This window comes from Phalaenopsis equestris, unplaced genomic scaffold (genome assembly GCF_001263595.1).
Source record: "Phalaenopsis equestris unplaced genomic scaffold, ASM126359v1 Scaffold001091, whole genome shotgun sequence".
Lineage (NCBI taxonomy): Eukaryota > Viridiplantae > Streptophyta > Magnoliopsida > Asparagales > Orchidaceae > Phalaenopsis > Phalaenopsis equestris.
In genome coordinates this window covers 611,724-632,357 of record NW_018165530.1, presented here as the reverse complement: position 1 = coordinate 632,357, position 20,634 = coordinate 611,724, and the positions used below count along the sequence as shown (strand labels likewise).

General features: G+C 32.7%; 1 protein-coding gene across 6 annotated transcripts; it reads left to right on the top strand.

Annotated features, from left to right (window-relative positions):
- The first annotated feature begins 2,530 nt into the window (after window positions 1-2,530).
- On the top strand, window positions 2,531-19,320 carry LOC110033089 (lysine-specific demethylase JMJ25-like). Of its 6 annotated transcripts, none has more exons than XM_020736954.1 (22): window positions 2,531-2,846; window positions 2,987-3,061; window positions 3,168-3,254; window positions 3,393-3,467; window positions 3,573-3,623; window positions 3,713-3,805; window positions 3,973-4,077; window positions 4,226-4,342; window positions 4,511-4,600; window positions 4,771-4,869; window positions 4,969-5,102; window positions 6,589-6,688; window positions 6,774-6,906; window positions 6,983-7,046; window positions 7,135-7,807; window positions 9,152-9,481; window positions 10,453-11,412; window positions 11,500-11,572; window positions 11,683-11,768; window positions 18,289-18,408; window positions 18,509-18,579; window positions 19,050-19,320. In XM_020736954.1, the coding sequence occupies exons 1-22, from the start codon at window positions 2,736-2,738 to the stop codon at window positions 19,096-19,098; spliced, it is 3,696 nt and encodes a 1,231-aa protein (XP_020592613.1). In that variant the 5' UTR covers window positions 2,531-2,735; the 3' UTR covers window positions 19,099-19,320. The 6 variants fall into 6 exon arrangements, with proteins under 6 accessions (XP_020592613.1, XP_020592611.1, XP_020592612.1 ...); XM_020736952.1 differs by having other exon boundaries at window positions 2,981-3,061; window positions 3,576-3,623; XM_020736953.1 differs by having other exon boundaries at window positions 2,981-3,061; window positions 4,774-4,869.
- Window positions 19,321-20,634: the final 1,314 nt, after the last annotated feature.

Genomic DNA, 20,634 nt, shown 5'->3' with positions numbered 1-20,634 from the left:
CCTAGGGTCGATTTATTAAAATAACTAGAGTATCACGGTGAAACTTCTAGCCTGTCACCCTAGAGTCTCCTTCTCCTAATTACCCTCTAATTGGCTTAATCTTAGATTTAAGGTATGAAGCCCTGAATCAAATTGGTTAGAAATCTAGCCTTTCACTCTAGAAACACCAATCTACACCCAACAACGAATATCTCCCTAACATTACATTGAATCTTAGGACTACTTTTCCTTCACCCATAAGTTCAATGTGGTTCCTCATAGTTGTTAAAGCCATAGCCCTCCCGGAACTTATGTGTTTACAACAAATTTTACCATACCAATTGGCCATATTGATTAGTAAATGAAGCATGAAGTAAGAACCATCACCATGATATGAAAAACCTATTCTAACATACATCCTAACATCTTAAACATTCATCCAATTCATTGCAAAAGAAAAATACAAGAATTCTACTTCATAAAACAGGTGTCACACATAACAGAAAACTTCATTAAATAAAAGCAAATCCACTAGATAAGTCTTTACAAAAAATCTAAGTTAATGAAGAGCACAATACTTTGTCTTTTCCCCCCGAAAGAAAGATGAAAATCCCTCAAACAAAGTATCTTGCTAATCCATGCAATGCTAATATAATCCCTTACAATTATCTCTAAAAATCTCCTCAGCAGTCTCTCCAGAAAAGATAAAAATCTATATTTCCTACTCCTACCTATGACCTCTCGGCCTTCCTGGAGAATGTCAGAACTTAGAAATGCAAAAAAGTGTTTTTCCAAACACCTAGATCCGTCAAATAACTCATCGGGACGTGCAAAAACCAACCTCGGACAGTTCGGGTGCATAGGCGCCAGTTTGCGGTTACTTCTTTTCTGTTTTTTGAGCGGAGACTAGTGCCTAGGTACCACTCTAATGGCAGCACCCCCATTTTCTCTCATTTGCATATGTTTCACCCTGTTTCAGCTTCAATCCGCTCCAAGTGTTATACCTGCAAGATAAATATGAAAATAACATTTCTTTAAAGCGTAATTTCATTCAAAAAAATGTGATAAATGTAAAAGAAATTAAACATAAAAAAGACATGTAAGTATACATCAAGAGAAATTTATAACGATCTGAGATACATGTTATTCGAAGCATCACAATATTATCTATTTGATTTTGCATGCATTTTTTTACTAAACTTTAATTATCTTCATAAATATTTTAAACAAAATTTTATATGAGTGATTGATGACACTCATGTCGATGCACACATTTTTTTGTTGATGCTTACAAAAATTAATAAGATTGCATATATTAGATGTTGTGGATCCCCACACAGGATACAATAACGTTATGCGACTTCAACATGTGTTTTGCCTCTATAATGATAGGAAGAGAATAAAGTATTCGTGATAGTCACATATTTCTTATGTCAAAACATTAAAGTTGATTATTTTTTATTGTATATATTTCTTTATATTAATTATGAATCCTTAATTATTTCTTTATTTATTGCACAAATAATCTAATTTCTCAATTAAGCATTAAATATTGCATTCTGAGTAAAAATGTGTTCAAGGCTTTCAAATGTTTGTAGAGTTTTTACAACAATTGCGAAATGCAATGTTCTGTGTATATTTCTAGAGGAGAAGGTAGTTATAAGAGAAGATTTTATTCTTGTCCCATAAATAAAATAAATGACAATTTTAATTTTTTTCGATGAGCTGATGATAATGAGAAATTGACTTCAAATAATTATATTGTATGGAGAGAAATATTAGAAAGAAAATCTCCTGAAGTCTTGATCGTTTGGACATGAAAAACAATATTATAATAACATTACTTATTGTTATTATAATCTTTATTATCGTTTATTATGTGTTAAGTGATGTATTAAAGTTGATGTAATATCATAAGTAAACTTAATTATGTTATTTGTTAGAATTATTGTTGGAACTGCATAATTGCAACTACACATATTTATAAGAGCATTATTGTTTTTTTTTTCTTATAATTATATTTTTTATGTGATATAAAAGATTTGGGTGGTGTAAATATAAAAGGTTAACTTTAGGTGGTATATAAGTTATACATAAGAAATTGGTGGTATACATGTAAATCTTTCATATTAATAGTGAAGGTTTGGAAAATTACTAGAATAAAATTTTTCCATAAAATATAACTTATTAAAAAAATCTAATCCTTCATTTTATTCATGAAGACTGAATATTAAGGGTCTGTTTGAGACAGCTTATCTGATACGGTGACGTTTTGAAAACGCACTTGAACTGTTTGGGTAAACTGCTTTTTGACAGCTAATGCGTTTTGAAATCACATCGCGTCTGTCTAGGTGCGGTGACAACTTTCTTCTATTTACAAATTAACTGCTATCGCCGCCCACTTTTTAAATTTCCACTCAAATTTTAAAATTAATGATAAAATGCTAATCTATATTTTTCATTTTAGCAAACATATTTGGGAGTTAACAAACATGATTAATTTATAAGTATCGATCTTTGGCGTGATCCGTACGTAATTATCCCTTTTTTTTCTGCTCACAGGAACGAGTATACCGCTTTACCTGCAACCGCCACGGCGCGACCCCCGTTTTCAGTTCCATCTCAAAATTAAAAGCCCCTGGCTGGCGTTCGTTCTATTTTGCGCGGACAAAGACATTTTTCGAATCCAAAACCGAAGCTTTCAGAAAGAACGAAGAAACTAGAGGGAGCAGTGAAGGAGGTTAGGGTTTGCAACAATGTCGGATTCTGAAACAATGGAGGTTCTTAGGGCTAGTAAGGACGCTGAGTTGGGGAAGGAGAACACTGATGATAATAGTTTAGCTTCCACCGGCAAGGTGAAGGTTGAGGTGATGGCCGTAACTGCGATTTATTTTCTAATTTGCCTTGCCTTTGAGATCCTTTGATATATTTTTTTTATCTAATTTCTTTTACTGAACTCATCAATCTTGTTTTCTGTTATGACGCATTGGAAAAATGGCAGCTGCAGATTTCGGAGGAGATGAATGGTTCAGGGGCTGAAATAAAAGATTTAAGATGCGGGGATTGGTTGGACGATACGAAGGTAGGGCTTTAAATTTCTGTTGAGGCGATGATTATTTCTTGTTAAAGTTCGTTGAGGTTGTGATAATTTATGAATATATTATATATTTTACTTGTTTTCGTCGAAGGTTCTTAGGGCTTGTAATGACACTGAGTTGGGGAAGGAGAAGACTGATGATAGTAGTTTTGCTTACAGCGGCAAGGTGAAGGTTGAGGTGACGGCCATAACTGCGATTTATTTTCTAATTTGCGTTGCCTTTTAGATCCTTTGATTTTTTTTCTATTTAATTTCTCTCTTTGAGCTCGAAAATCTTGTTTTCTGCTATGACGAATTGGAAAAATGGCTGCTGCAGCCTTTGGAGGAGATGAATGGTTCAGGTGCTGAAATAAAAGATTTAAGATACGGGGATTTGTTGAGCGACACAAAGGTGGGCTTTTAATTTTCTGCTGTGGCGACTATTATTTCTTTTTAAAGTTTGTGGAGCTAGTGATAATTCCTTAATATAATACTCCATTTACTTGTTTTCTTATAACAGTGCGATCAAGATGAATCTGAAGGCAAGGTCGCAATACCGGCAGAGGCGGTGAGCTAACCATTCGTGGATACATTTGGATTAAAACCTCCCTCTCCCTTTCTCATTTCTGATTATACAATGGTGTGTTTTGTTGTCAGGTCAATGAAGAAGAATCAGATGGTGGGATTGTGGCTTCTGTTGGGAAGCGGAAGAGGAAGGCTAGCTTAGAGTTTGATAAGAAGCAGGATCAGGTAATGTGTTCTTCCGTTTAGTCAATTCTTATTTGTTTTCTATTTTTCATTCTTATTTATCAAGGCGACATTTTTTCTTTCTTGCTGGTTTTCTCTTGTAATCTTTTATGGGTTTAAAATTTTTTATTTTATTTTCTCTCATTAGCAATGTTGGAATTTGATGTCAGTTCAACGAAGATGGATTGGATGGTGGGATTGTGGCTTCGGCAGGGAAACGGAAGAGGAAGACTAGCTTGGAATTTCAGAAGGAGGACCAGCCGATGAGTTTTTCAGTTTAGTCAATCTTGTTTATTTGCTATTTCCTTTTTTTTCAATGGTGGCATTTGTCTCCCTTGCTGATTTTCTTTTGTGATCTTTTATGCGTATAAATCTGGTTTTTTTGGCCTTCTCTTATTTGAAACTGTTTGATTTTGACGTCAGTACAACGAGGAAGAATCGGATGGTGGGATTGTAGCTTCTGTAGGGAAGAGGAAGAGGAAGAGGAAGAGGAAGAGGGAGAGGGAGGCTGGCTTAGAGTTTGATGAGAAGCAGGATCAGGTGATACGTTCTTCACTTTAGTGAATTCTTGTTTATTTTCTACTTTTTATTGGTATTGTTTAAGGCGGCTTTTTTCTTTCTTACTGATTTTCTCGTGTAATTTTTTATGGGTATAAAAGTTTTTTTATTTTATTTTCTCTCTTTAACAATGTTGGATTTTGATGTCAGTTCAATGAAGATGGATCGGATGGGGTGATTGTGGCTTCGGTAGGGAAACAGAAGAGGAAGACAAGCTTAGAGTTTGAGAAGCAGGATCAGGCGAGGAGTTTTTCAGTTTAATCAATTCTTCTTTATTTACTATTTCATTTTCTTATTTTTGAAGGTGGCATTTTTCTCCGTTGCTGATTTTCTTTTGTACTCTTTTATGTGTATGAATCTGTTCTTTTTTTTTTTGGCCTTTTCTCATTAGAAAATGTTGGATTTGATAGCAGTGTGATGAAGGCAAAATTGAAGCTGGGATTGCATCATCTGTCAAGAATCGGAAGAGGAAAGCTCCCATATATTATGATTATGAAAAGAACGATCAGGTGATGAGCTTTTCATGCTGGCCTATTTCATGCTATCTGCTGTTTTTTTTTTTTTTGTTTTGTGATATGTAGCTTTTAATTTGCTGTTTGTGTTTATAGGGTTCTAAGAGAAAATTACTGACCGGTGAAGATGCGCTAATGTGCCATCAATGCCAAAGGAATGACAAAGGAGCTGTAGTGAGATGTATGACTTGCAAAAGAAAACGGTATTGCTATCCGTGTATGAAGAGATGGTATGTCTTTCTCCGATCTCTTCTTCTCTATTGTTCATGTGTGTTTGAGGCAATAGGTTATTCTTACAGCTTATCATTATTATTTACTGAAATTTTGATCATTAATGATTTGATTTCTTCATGTTAATCTAAATTTTAATATATTTTGCACATGAAATACTTAACTAGAATTGTGCTAGTTGCTCTAGCTAGCTATCTCAGTTCTTTATTTGATCAGCACTTATCATTTTCTATTTTAATCATTACATTAAACTGGGTGGCTGTTTAGCTTAATGTTATTTTGCTGCCAGCATTGGATGATGTCATTTTTTTTCTTAAGTTTCCAATTTCATGGATCAAGTAATGCACTTGGTTTTATATTATCACACGTGAAGATGTCAATCTTATGTACCCAATTATCATTTGTTTCAATATTATTTTTAGAGTTTAATATACCTATGGTTAGAGGGAAATTGTGGATACTAAGTATCTGTTTGTGGCGATTGTAACTATTTGTAAAATAATTATAAAGTTGTAGTGGGGTTAACGGCTTTCAAAAATGCTATTGCAGGCATTTGAAATCTTCTTTTTTTATTTTTTTTGGGGGGGGGGGGGGGGGGGGTGAGAAGAGATGTATATTTTTCTTATAACTATCACATAGGTTTGATTGTAAAAACTGGTTCTCACCACAAAATTTGTAAAAACTAACAAGGAAGTAGTAAGCTAGTGGTAGCCAACCAATAATGTGATTTTAGAATATAAAGTAAGACAATAAATTACTTCTTTGAATGGACCCAACTCAACTAGAAACTTTATCCATTCAACTAGACTTTGCTAGGGATTGAGAAAAGGTTGGATGGAATCTGTGAGCCTATGAAAGACAAAAACTTGATGTGCTCATATAGGTCAACCATTCCTTATGAATAAATGATGAAAATATTGCAAAGGATATAGAGGAAGCAGAACTCTGAATTACAGAGGAGTTCCAATTCCATTAATTAGATTAAGAATACTGCCAAACAAAGGCTGTTATTGTACCTTACAATTCAGAAAAGAAATTGCAATGAAAGTACGCCTTTAGTTTGGACACAAAAAGGGCACTGATTGGTTATGTGATTGTTAGAAGTTGGTGCATGGAAATAGGGAGAGGTGCAAGCAAAGATGGTGGAGTAGGTTCTCCAATAGATCAATGTAATGTGAAGCACTAATTCTAGCACTTGAGCATGTCACACTAAGATGGCGTGAAGAAAAAAATACCATCTTTTAATTGCAAGGTATAATATTGAGATGTTTTTGCATCAAATAACACTTCAAATTTTCATGCTGAAGCCTTGGTGCTTATTTGACCTTTTTAAACATTATCATTTGACGTTATTAAACATTAGTTCATTGCCGTAAAATGTATTACATGTTTATTTATTTATTTTTTTTTAACTTAGTCATTGTGGATAGTATGCTATGAATTATGTTTTATATTGTATTCATTGTTGTTTGTGGTGGTGTGCAGGTATCCACAGTTGACACCTGAAGACTTTTCTATTGAGTGTCCATTTTGTCGGTTCAATTGCAATTGCAAATCATGCTTACGCATGAGAGGAATTTCTGAGGTGAAGTTTTTTTCCCTGCTTTTATTTTGTTCCTTTCAAGCAATTATTTTATTTGAGTTTTTGAAAGCCTAACTCTCAATCACAGCCTCCTAAAAGAGAAATTCAAGATGAGGAACAAAGACGGAATTATTTATATATATTACGTTTGTTACTTCCATGGTTTAAAGAACTGCAGAAGGAACAACAAATGGAAAAGGAAATTGAGGCTCGGTTAAAAGGTAGCGATATATTCCTTCACCATAATTTATCTGCCCTCCGACTCCTTGTCTTCTCTAATAATTTTCTTATAAACAGGTCTTGCATTCAATGAAATAAAATTACAAAAAGCTCCTTGTGCGAAAGACGAACGTATATACTGGTTTGTTTTTCCTATGATATTGCTTATTTTCTATTTACTTTAAGCTAGAAACTCAAAGTAAATTTAAGGAACACTTGTGTTTTGGCAGCAATTACTGCAGCACATCAATTGTGGATTTTCATCGAAGCTGCCCTTGTTGTGCATACGACTTATGCTTATCTTGCTGTCGAGGGCTTCGAGAAGGCTGTTTGCCTGGTCATAATGGACAATGTGGAATAAATGCTGATATCAATGAAAATTTTCTTATTGCACTCATGCAATGGAGAGCAAATGATGATGGCAGTATACCTTGCCCGCCAGAAGTAGTCGGTGGCTGTGGCAATTCTCTTTTGCAGCTTAAGCATATTTTTTCAGAAAATATGCTTCTCATGTTGGAAGAGAAGGCTAACATCATTGTTGGGCTTGAAAGCAGTGAACATAAAGTGTTGCATGAAAACTCTGGAGCTTCCACTTGTTTCTGTGTGTCAGAAAAAAATGATTCTGTTAGTGTCGCAATAAGAAAGGCAGCATCTAGAGAAGGCTGTGATGATAATCTTTTATATTGTCCAAGTGCTAGATATGTTCAAGAGGGAGAAGCGGAGCATTTCCAGAAGCATTGGGCTAAAGGTCAGCCTGTTATTGTTCGTGATGTACTTGATCTATCTTCTGGATTGAGCTGGGAGCCAATGGTTATGTGGCGTGCATTGCGGGAGAAGAAAGTGAGAAAGGTTAAATCTGAAAATTTTGAAGTAAGGGCGATTGATTGTCTGGACTGGTGTGAGGTTAGTTTTTGTATTTGTCTCGCTTCTAGGTGGGTCAATGCTCACCACATGTAATCTTGTTGGCAGGCTTATTTCTATAGCAATTTCAACAATATCTTGTGCTTTTCTATTCACCCTCTCAGAATTTTGACGACTGATCTAGATTTTCAAAATAAAAATTTATGTTTGTGTTATAAGACTATCACCTTTGTCATTACATAAGCATCATTCCATATCTCTACCAAAAAGGTCTCCAGGCAACATTGCTGACCATCAAACATCATGCCATTTTCTCATTAGCAAATATATTTTACAAATTTGAGTGGATTAATTTATTAATATTGATTTTTTTTTTGTTCTTCAATAATTTCATTGACATGTCTAACAATTTGTACAGTTTTTTCTTATTTGCATGTTTTGGTTATATTTAATTTGGTAAATTAAAATCTATGCTCGTAGTGTTTTCAAACTTAGGCCAAGGTGCTAAGTATTTGGGCGCATTCCTTTTTGATGCAAAATTTTTCATTGTTCTTCAAGCATATACAACCACATTATGAGGCGATTGACTACAAGCCTAATGACTGTGGAGGCAGTTTGGGTGATGCAAAAATTAAATAGATAATAGTGAAGATAAGATTAATCTCATGCTATGGTTTGCTAACTTGGATTATATTTGCTTGTTTAAAATTGAAACATAGCTTTTTCAATGTGGACATTTTATTTTAAACCATTTATTTGTTAAGAATGTTTTTTTGTATTTGGAATTACAATTTATTTATGTATTTTCCTATTATATAATAGTTTTTTTTTTATTTTTTTTATCATCAAATTATGCTCTCCAACTCGACCCTTTCCTGTTACATGGAACAGACTGCTTCAAATACTGTATAGGGCCTTTTTTCTGTTACTGCTTGCTGAATTTTTTTATTAACTGCTCTTCATTACACTCTTATTCGTGTATCATTTGCCTTATTGATGCATCATGGTGTTAGGATGCATAAACACAGCTAACTAAACGGTTGCTTGAATATATTAAAAATTTATATTTTAATGTTGGAGCTTTTATGTACGTGCTACACAATTTTTATCTATTTACATATTCAACGCCTATTCTTCTATGTTTGTATGTATAACACACATATCTCGAACATCACAAAAACATTACCACTCTTTTTAAATTTTTAAAATGAAATACACATTTTTATTTATAGATTTTTAATTCCAATGCATTATAAATATAAATATAAAACTGTAGGTGTTAGATGTGTAAATATATAGGAATTGTGTGGTATGCATGTAAAATTCTTTTTAATTTTTCTCTCTGTCGTGATGGGTTGATGGCTTGATGCCTTCCTTTCGTTGCAGGTTGAGATAAATATTCATATGTTTTTCCATGGATACTCTACTGGGCGATATCATCGAGATGGTTGGCCTGAGATGCTTAAACTTAAAGATTGGCCTCCTTCTAGTTCCTTTGAGGAACGTCTACCACGTCATGGTGCTGAGTTCATTTCCACTTTACCTTTTCAAGAATATACAAATCCTCGGGATGGCCTTCTAAATCTTGCTGTGATGCTTCCTGATGGTGTTTTGAAACCCGACCTTGGTCCAAAAACATACATTGCTTATGGATTCTTTGAAGAGTTGGGGTCTGGTGATTCCGTCACCAAGCTTCACTGTGATATGTCTGATGCGGTATTGCCAGATTTTTTTTTAGTTTATAGAATTTCTACTTGTTGGTTAGCTTGTTTCATTCTTTAAATACCACCATATCTTGCAGTACTTAATCATTTTATTTACTTAATTTTGTTTAAGACGGGGATATCAGTCGATAATTGGATATATAAATTCTTCTAGTTCAATTCTTTTTTTTTTGTATTTTGTAGCAAAGTTTTATAAATGGAAGTCATTTTACAGATCAATTTTGTCTGTTGGTTTAATTTCATGGTTATTCAATGTGAATTCTTCACATCTTTGTTGATTGTCACTGTCATCAATTACTAAAGCTTAGAAATTATAAGTAGTTTCTGAAAGGAAGGATGATAATATTATTTCGGTAATGACCTCAGATTTTTAAAATATTTAGAAGGGACATGTTTCAAGGTATTTTTTTTTCCTAGTGCACCCTTCTGAAAGTTAAAGATCAAATTGTTATTTTGGTTAATATTGAGATATCTATTTGTTGTTTACATTATTTTCATCTGGGAATTCGTATAATAATCTATACAGTGTGTTTTAATCTGGCTTATATCTACTGTTTTTTACAGATGTATATTTTATCGTCTCAGTTTTTGTTCTTCTAATTATCCTGTTGAATTTGCCAAATTCATGTAGAAATTTCTTGTTAAAGTCATCTGTCTATTTTGTGTGTGCTATGGTGAAGCAAAAAGCTTGTGAAAGACGCTCATTAAGTGATTTCTTTTTTTTTCTATTCCACATTTGTTTTTCTTCGTTTTCTTTTATTTCTTGTGATTATTATGGAACTACATTGAAATGCTAGAAGACTAACTTTTTAAATATTTTATGTGATGCCATTTTTATTTGATAAACATCTTTGATTTCTCATTCTTCTTGAAACATCTTTATATGAAATTTTTAATGTTAATTTTTATGCGTTCTTTTTCCATTGTTGATATCGCTGATTGGGGTCTCCCATAAATTCTCAGGTGAATGTACTAACACACACTACAGAAGTTCCCCTTACGAAAGGCCAGCTTTCTAAAATTGAATTAGTAAAAAGACAAAAAAGAGATAAACAAAAGAACTCTGATATCAAACTAGATAATGAGGTCAATCAAGATGTGCAGAGTACTTTTTCGAATTGCAAGGACCAGCAGTTGCTAGCTGGTGGTGCTAAATCTTGCTCTAATAATGAAAAAATTGATAGTGAGATCCATGAAATAGATAATAAAGCTACTTTGGTGCTTGATGGCATTAATTTGGATGCCCTTTCTGAAGGAAAGCTTTCTGATTCCTCTCCTTCTTTGGGTGAACAAAATTTAGTCTTGCTTGCTGATAAAGCTCGGATTTCAAGCAAAGGATTTCATTCTATGAGTAGCCACAAAGTTGAACACGGTGAAAATTGTTCTTCAAGTGTTGAACACAGTGAAAAATGTTCTTCAAGTGTTGTTCAGCCTACCTGTTCTGCAGATGCTTTAGCTGCTAGAACTGTGGGAGATTCATTAATAAACTTAGATCATCATGATTATTTAAGTCTAGGAAGAACAAGTGAATTTTTTGAAACATCAGATTCAAAACCCAAAGACAATAATCAAAATATTGATGGAAAATGCGTCATTTCTTATCGTCGGAAAAGGGGTAGGCCTAGGGGATCATCATATAAACATCATGGCGGCAGACATGCTTTATCTTCTAGCCCTAGAAATTCTCAAATTGTGGACAATGAGAAAACAAGAAGAGGAAGGCATATTCAGAAAGTAAATGATTCGGCAAGCATGTTTGGTAAACAACATGCTACTCTCCAAGACGACATGATGGATAAAGAGCACATAGAAGGTGGTGCTCTGTGGGATATCTTCCGAAGAGAAGATGTCCCTAAATTAGAAGAGTATATTCGGCAGCATTTCAGCGAGTTCAGACATATACATGATAAGCCAGTAAATAAGGTATCATGTGGTATTCTAAAAATTCTTTTTATTAGGGTGCGTAAGCCAGAAATAACCCATGATAGAAATGGTTTTATTTGGCAACAGGTATTCCATCCTATACACGACCAATCTTTCTATTTGTCAATGGATCACAAAAGGAAACTTAAGGAGGAATATGGTTAGTTTTTCTTAGCTAGCTTTGTTCTTGTGTGGATAGTTATGAAATGTTTATTGCTCTTATTGTTTTGGCTGCAAGCACCTAAGCTCAATCTGGTGGTTTTATTCTAGGAATTGAGCCATGGTCGTTTGTGCAGAAGCTTGGAGAGGCTGTATTCATCCCAGCGGGATGCCCGCATCAGGTTAGAAACTTGAAGGTATGTTTCTAAGTTATGTGTTAGCTTTATGCACTTTTTGACCTTTGATTAGCACTAAGCACAATGATATTGGTTCAGTAGTGAAGTTTCTTTTTCATTTAAATTTTCATGTAAAATTGATGATACATAGGCGTTCTTCTTAATTTAATTCCCTTACTGTTGGTAAAGTTCCCTTTGTTTTTTTGTTTATAATTCACTTGAAATCGACTAGCGGCTGTATCATGTTCAGTTTTTCCATGAAAATAGCAAGATGATGCATAATTCCACGCAATGCATTGGTAGCAGCATGATTCAGTGCAATGCGTTAATAATAGTAGGGTAGCAACTGCGGAGCAAAACAGCTATATGTGGCAACAAAATACTTGCAGGAGCATGTCACGACTCGATCGGAAAGGTTAAAATTATCATGATAGGAATCGATCGTCAGATTGAAAGTTAACTTAACTAAATGTTTTTGAAGTTTTTAAAATATAAAAATCTTACAATTCTTAAAAGCACCAATTATATACAAAAAAAATTCATTAATAACTTCGGCACTAAATTACATCCAAATTATTTTTTTTCAAATTTATAATTGATCGAAAAGACACTTATTATAGTACTTATTTTTTGTACTTGTCCACTATCTATAAATAAATTATTTTGTATCATCCATTCAATTTAAATGAGACTTATTTGAAAATATTCATCAACTATTTTGTGAGTTAAACAAATTTGTTGCTAAATTATAAAGATTTAATAATTAAAAATTTATATGCATGAGTATTTTGTATTCAATAAATAGTATTTTTAGGGGTGTGAACGAGTTGAGTCAAGTTCGAGCCACCCTTAGTTTGAGCTTGATTAGTTTTATTGAGTTTGAGTCGGCTGACAAGCCTGTTTATTTATCATAAAAGAGAAAAATATTATTAATTTAAGGTAGTGTTATGATAAAATGACAAATACAACGAACAATTAAGAAAGAAAAAAATAAGAAATCATTTAATATAAAATAAAAAATATTATTTTTTAAACAAATTAAATACTTTAAATATAAAGTTTTCAAATTTAATATATTTTGATTATATTTTATATTAATATTTTTTTAAACAAGCCGGTTCACAAGCTAGCGGTTCGAGCCGGGGCTAGCATGGGCTTGGCTTGTTAGCTCATCGAGCTTAGTTCACAAGCCACTTATCGAGCCGAGCTCAAGCCGGCTCACGAGTCGGCTTGACTCACAAAATTCTAATGAGAGATAAATTGCACTGATAATTATCTTAGTTTTCATATTATAATTTTTTATAACTTATCTTTTTGTACACCCATTTCACGAGTCATCGTTTAAATGTGTATAATAAAGACACTTTTTGTAACCATTTTCAAAACCAAATTTCAAAAGGGTAGGCAACCTTTTCTCTTTACATTTAAATGCACAGGCATATCATGTGCCTAGCTAATATCATAAGGTGATTTTCTTGATAATACTTTTACCAATTCATGCTCTAGAAGATTTAACAAATTCTTTATCTTTTAGTTTTCAATTTTTTGAGAATATATTGGCTGATGAATTAGTGTTTTTTGTTTCTTTAGTATTTTCAGTAGTTCATATACCTATTATATTTCTTGGATTATTTACAAGTGGTGTTGAAGCTCTCATTTTTGTAACTCCGTCTGGAGCTTATATAGGTGGAACCATGGAGCTTCATCATTAACCCACTTTTGAAATAGTCTTTTTTGAATTTTTGAAGCTTATCCCAATTCAAGCAATGCGTGGTTGCTCAATATAATCCATCGGGATGGAGAATAAAATGTCAATAGCTACATGTATCTATATATAATGAAAAATAGATGATATTGAATAATTTGGAAGAGAAAGATAGGTTGGTGATCATGTATATGTAATGCCTATGAGTATCATCCTTGTGTATGTTTTGAAGAATAGTTCTAAAATACAATATAATATAATAAAAAGTGCATATGATTTATTTAATGGAAGAATACAAGAGTGTTATTTACTCGATGGTAATTAGCCTATCTTTTTTTTTCCTAGCCACAGAATTTAGATGGATTCCCATATCGGTCATTTTTCTATATTGTCGTTTGTTGTGAATTGAATGAAAAAGAAAGAAAAAAATAATTTTAAAGCATGGAAATAGAAAGACTAAAACCATATACATATTTATTTACATAAGGTAGAAATGAAATATAATACATTGAAGTAGTTCTGGTAATTCAGTAATATTCGGAATTTCATTTGGAGCTTTTAACCACTTGGACCCAATAGATTTTAGTGAGAAAGACCAAAAACTAAAAAAAGATGTGGTAATATAATTTAGTAGAAGCAAACGTAGAAAAAAAAAAGATTAAAACTAATTCATTGGTTGGTTACATCATTGACCTTTTTTTTCTTGGTGCAAAAAACTTACCATAAATCCACTTATTTTTTCCACTTTCGTTATTTCTACTCGATTGGCTGTAGGCTTTCTTCTATCGGACCTGGGGTTAGTCAGGGTATTATTGCGTGCCAGTCGTAGAAGGTATTGGAAGACAATCACACACAAAGGGTAAAATATGAGAGGTATTTTATTACTTAGTCTGACTTTTATGGATATTGCGTCCCTAGCTAGTACCATAAGGGGGTGAACTCTATCATTTTGACATGCACATGCAATCTTTTTCATATGACAAGTATTACTTTTTTCTTTTTTTTTTATCTAACATTTGCACCATTTATCTTGTTTTGATGAGGTAATCATTTGATATTAAATGATATGAAGAGTATTAAACTTTAAATGTGTAATATGGTGGAGCATAAATGAAGAAGAGACTTATACTTTTGCAACGATTGAAATATTTTTCCAGGGCATGTAAAGGGTTTAAGAGAAACTAGTACAATCAATCCAGAGAAAATGAAAATATTTAGGGGCAATTACATGTATAGCAATAGAAACATTATTATTTACAAATATAGCACCCTCTTTCATCAATTTTTTAAATTCTCACTCATATATCAAAATTCATGATAAAACCCCAAACCATATTTATCATTTTTATTAAATTGTCAATTTTTTTATTGTGGCACGTATTAAAACACCGGTTTGGTAGTTCAAAAATATTATTTGGATGCTTGATTTTGTAGATAACAATGTTTCGGGTGCTATGTATGTAATTATCCCAAATATTTCTTACAATTTAGAAATATAATTACTCTTTTTTATCTAAAAGTCTAGCACACCTCTTTTTCTTTAATATGCCTATTCCTTTTGTAAAATACCTATCTTATAATCATACAAATGATTAATATTTGCAAGTGTTTTTGTATTTAGTGATTTTATTTCTTTAGTGGGACTTTCATTCATCCAATTTAGTAGGAATGCATCGGGCCTATTGTGCGAAAGAAAAATACACCTTAGACTTAAAAAAAAATTTTATAAGATTGTGGTGAGGCCTGCAATGCTTCATGATGCAGAATATTGGCCTTTGAAAGAGAAGCATAAAACTAAGTTAGGTGTTGTTGAGATGAGAATGCTTTGTTGGATGAGTGACTTGACGCCTAGAGACAAAATGTGAAACGAATGTATTCGTGAAAGGGTTGGTGTAGCTCCAATGACAGACAAATTAGAGAGAGTTGTTTTAAATGGTTTGGTCACATTAAACGTCGGCCATCTGATGATCCGGTGAGGAGAGTAGGATGTTATACATTCAACTTATGTTAAGAAACTTAGAGGTAGACCTAAAAAGTCTCGGGCATATTGCATAAAAAATGATCTTAATTTATTAGAATTAAATGAAAAGATGACACTGAATAGGACCCAATTGAGAAAAAGGATTCATGTAGTCGACCCCAGTTAGTCGGATAAAGGTTTGTTGTTGTTGTTGTTGTTTTTGGATGGATTAAATTAAATTTGGAGTTATATGACGTACAAGGATTTGGAGTTATTTAGTGTGGTTTTATGAAAGGTTTTCTTTGGAGGGCAAAAGGAAGGTTAGTTGACTAAACTTAAGCATATTTGGGATATTTTAGGTATTTTGTAAATTATTGGAGTGTGGAAACTTGATGAAAGGTTTGGAGCACTTGAAATAGATGTATAGATGAGAATTATAGAAAAAAATAATAAAATAAAATAAAAATGACAAGGATTGAAGTTCTTAATAAGGAGTTATCTTCTGAATCATCGGATCAATATTAAAGGTTCTCAATGGCTTTTTCTCAAAAAGTTAAAAATTATTTAAAAAATTATATTTCACTTTAATTGTCATTTTCTTACATAATACATATTATTTATAAGTTGAGGTGTCAAATTGGGTTCGCGGGACGTATTCGGGTTTGACCCGCCCTTCCCAAACCCCACATGAATATTAGACGAGTCAGAAAGTTCAACCTGAATCCGACCTGCATTCAATCCGCCGACCTGTATAACTCCTTTAACATAAATCATAATAGCTATTCAGATGAATTTCAGATTAATTTCAATTCGATTTTGGTTGGTGGGTCAATTTCAAATCAATTTTGGGTCATTACTTCAGTGTCGAGTCAATTTTAGATTTTCAGGTCATTTCAAACCCAACTTGAAAATTAAATTGGTTGGGTTTCCTAACTCGAACCCATCCCAAAAATTATTCGGGTCAACCTGAACCTGGATTTTTTAAGTTGAGTTCAAGTTAAGTTTGTGTGTAGAGTCATTTTTTGACACCCCTCTTTATAATATAAGAAAAAGATGAGGAATTTAAAGTGCTATCAATATATAATGAACACATCTTAAAGTTTGCCTTCGGTTCTATAACTCCATCCTTCAAATTAAAGGTATTGAATTCCATTCTATTGAGTTTTAAGAAGATAGAATAGCCTTGTAGAAGTCTTAAAAGGTGGTTAGCTATTTATGTTTTGACTTGGTTTTCTTAACTTAGCAAACCAAGGTGGTAAATGCGATGTTTTGTTGTGGATTTCGCTTGCAGTAAATTTCTAATTAACATTTTATTTTTTTAGTTATGACATTTTTACTTAAAAAATGATATTATTTTTTGAGTTCAAATGAAAAGACATAATGAAAATAATAAAATATGATAAATTTAAGAGAAAAATATTTCCTAGCAGTCATAGTTTTGATGATTAGTCTGTGCTAAACTTGTCCCACATCAGTTCTCTTTCACTTCAAAATATCTATCTTTTAGGATATAATTTGTAATATTGGAAAGAACTTTGAAAATGCAAATGGAAAATGTATGATATAGTACATTGATTATAGAAGGGAAATTTACAAGTATGATATGGTAGGAAATTAATATCTACTGATTATAGAAGGGAAATTTGCAAACAATAAGATGCAATTGAATTGTGAGCAGTCATTTGATTTAAGCTAATATAATTACTTCCGCTTTATCAATATAAAGAAAATAATTAGAATAGAATTAAGTATTTAAGAACGTTTATTTTTGGTCTTCAAACCAAGTATCAGCATAAGTGACCACCATGATTTTAACTTTTTTGTTGGAATGATTGGAAACAAAATTTATTTTGTTGATTTATTTTGTTAACAAAATAAATTGTTTTGTTAACTCTTATATATCGGTTAATTTTTTATGGCTGATTTATGAGGAGCTTAAGGGGAAGTTAGGTTTAGAGTTATACGAGATACAAGAACCCTTTGGAAAGCTAGGAGTATTAGGATTAAGGATTTGGAGTTATTTAGTGTGTTTATCGAGTGCTTTTTGTTTAGAGAGCAAAAGGAAGGTTGGTTGGTTGAGTTTGACTATATTTCTACCAATTTTGATATTTTTTGAACCTGCTGTAGGAGTGCAAAAATTTAAAGGAAACTGATTGCTGGAAATGCGAAAGGAAAATAAAGGAATGAGGAGACTTTCTCTCTTGTTTTTTCGACTGCAAATTAAGTTTATTTATAGGAAATTACAACAGGAAAAAAATCATTATCCTTTTCTTAACAAATTTTACAATAAATGTATTTTCTGCAAGAATAATTCAATAAATTCCATAAATTCAAACTAAATGATGATTTTAACTGCTTTTTTTTAAACCTGAATTTAAATTCAAATACCATTGTCCAAAGAAATAGAAAAAAAATGAAATTCATCTTTATAATATTACTCTGATATTTGATAATAATTCAGTTCCCAGAACCTGATTCCTCTCGTATTTGTCTAATTAACTATTTTCTTGCACCTATGCATTTTAGTAACATTTGCTTTATTCTCAACTGTGATTCAAGAATAATGTTCATGAATTTTAAGCCGGGCATTTACATACATACCCCACATTTCTTATTTATTTACATATCTAGTACCTAAGCTTTAATATTTACATGTATAAAACTCACCACTATTATTAACTTTTTAAAACTGAAATACACATTTTCATGCATAGATTTATAACAACAAAATGTTATTAACATAAATATCAAAATTTCGGTGGTAGATATGTAAATCTATAATAATTGTGCGGTATGTATGTAAATTTTCCTTATAAGATATAAACTTGTCACAAATCTGAAACATATGGAGCTAAACTTGATTCTTTACATGACAGTCTTGCATAAAGGTTGCTCTTGACTTTGTCTCACCTGAAAATATTCATGAGTGTGTGAGGCTGACAGAAGAATTCCGCATGCTTCCGCGGGATCATAGGGCTAAGGAAGATAAGTTAGAGGTATGCTCCACCCTCTTCTATTTTAAAATTTTTAATATAAAAGAAAAAAAAAAAAATCAGCTTTTGGTTGATCTGATTGAATTGGCTTCAATGAATACAGGTGAGAAAAATAGCTCTCCATGCTTTCATTCACGTTGTGGAGACTTTAGACAAAGCAACAAGGAACGCACGGTGAGTTGCTCCTGTACATTTATATTTTGCTGCGCATGGTCATTTTCTTCATTTTTCGGGTTATTTCACAACACTTTGTAAACATCCCCACATTTTAATAGATTTAGAGCTTGTTTGGGATCTTTTTTCTTATTTTATTTTATGTTCTTTTAAGAACATATTTTGTTTAGTGCAATTTTTTTAAACGCTTTTATGATTTTTTAAATTTTATGTTGTTTTAGGGCTAAGGAAGATAAGTTAGTGTATTTACATATGTAACACCTAAATTTTAATATCTATTTATATAACGACTAAATCTTTAATATCATATCAAAATATCACTAAGATAAGTTTTTCTAAATTGAAATATAGCATTTCATGCTATATTTTTATGCTTTATATAAGCAAATATCAATGTTTAGGTGTTGGATATATAAAAGGAATTGTGTGTTGTATATGTAAATATCCCCTGTTTTTCTCTTGCTGTGAAGGCCCGATATTGAAAGCAACAAAAGGACATGCAACGCAACAGGGTGCTGATTCTTCTTCAAAAGTCACCATTCAGGGATACATTTTATGAAGGGATTGCCTGATATTGCTGATTTTTTGGTGCATTTTTGTTTTTATTCTGGTCCTGTGAAAGGGCGCATCTTTTCAGGAATGTTCAATTACTTTTTAAGAGCTACTATTTTTTTTTTATTTGGTTAGTGTGTTAGTTGAAAGTTAGTAAATTGGATTTCATTTGTCTTTTTTTTTCTTAATTTCTGCTGTATTATGTTTTTTTTTCTTATTTGATGGTTTTGAAACTGTGGTGAATTAAAAGTTTAATAATTATTCCAAGCTTATGGATTCCATATCAAGGCATTTTATGAAGCCTATATAGAACTCATTTATTTTTGTCCTTTAATTGGAAGAGCTGGTTAATTGCATTGAGTTTTTATTAGCTTATTGAGACGGCTATGCTCTAATTAGTGATCATCGCTCTTTCTTGGGCATACAGTATGGAGTCTATCTTTATTTAGAGGTAAACTTGTAATGTTATGGTTTTTTGAGATTTGTGAAGTCCAATATGATCATTTTGGATTCCAAATTGTCACCATAAAAACTCCAATTCAAACTCTCTTAAAATTTGTCTCCCTATATTTGCATCTCCCTATGGCGTGTTTTGATTCATACCCTATAGGTCAATGTGATTTTCCTAGTCATTCATGTCGTAGCTCTTCCAAGTCTTTATGAGTTACAATATATTTTAACAGATCAATTAGTTAGATTAAAAAGTAAACTAAGTACAAAAGAAAAATCATCACAATTTTGATCTAAGACAATTTCAACATTTAAACCATATTCCTACACTTCTATTTCAACAACACAAGGAAAAACAAGAAAATCTACTCATAAAAAATGGATAAAACACAACAAGACTTCAGTAAGATAAAGAGATCTATCATACAAATATGTTTGAGAAATCCACAAACAAAAATACAAGTATACTTATCTCTCTCCCTCAACTGCCCTTGAGAATGCTCCATTCAAGCTCTTTGTCTTCTCTTGCAAACTCTTCATTCAAACACTTACAAACACACCAATTCACCCATCTAGACTTCCTCTCACGAGCTTAGAACAAGATTACACACACCTACAATACCTCTCCCAGAACTCGTACTCCGTACGAGTTCTCCCACTCTGAATCATCCTCCCTTAGCAATTCCTCTCCAAAACTGCTCTGAACCATCACCAAACCATGCAGATTTTGGTACTGACACCTAAGCACCACACTGTTTTGGCGCTATGGCTTTGGCCTTCAGATCTGGGGTCATGGCGCTAGTGTTTGTCGCCTAGGCGCCACCTCTCGGGTTGTCATCTGATGACCTAGTGTCTAAGCGCTGCAATAGTGGCGGCATGGCCTTGGCCTTCAATGTTGGGGTGGCACTTAGGCGCCGCTACAGCGGCGCCATGGCCTTGGCCTTCAGAAAAAAAATAGCTTGTGCTACAATACTCCTCATATTTGCTCTAAGTTCCTTCCACTTTGTTCCACTCCTAAAAACTATTATGCGTGCAAGAAAAACATAAAAATAC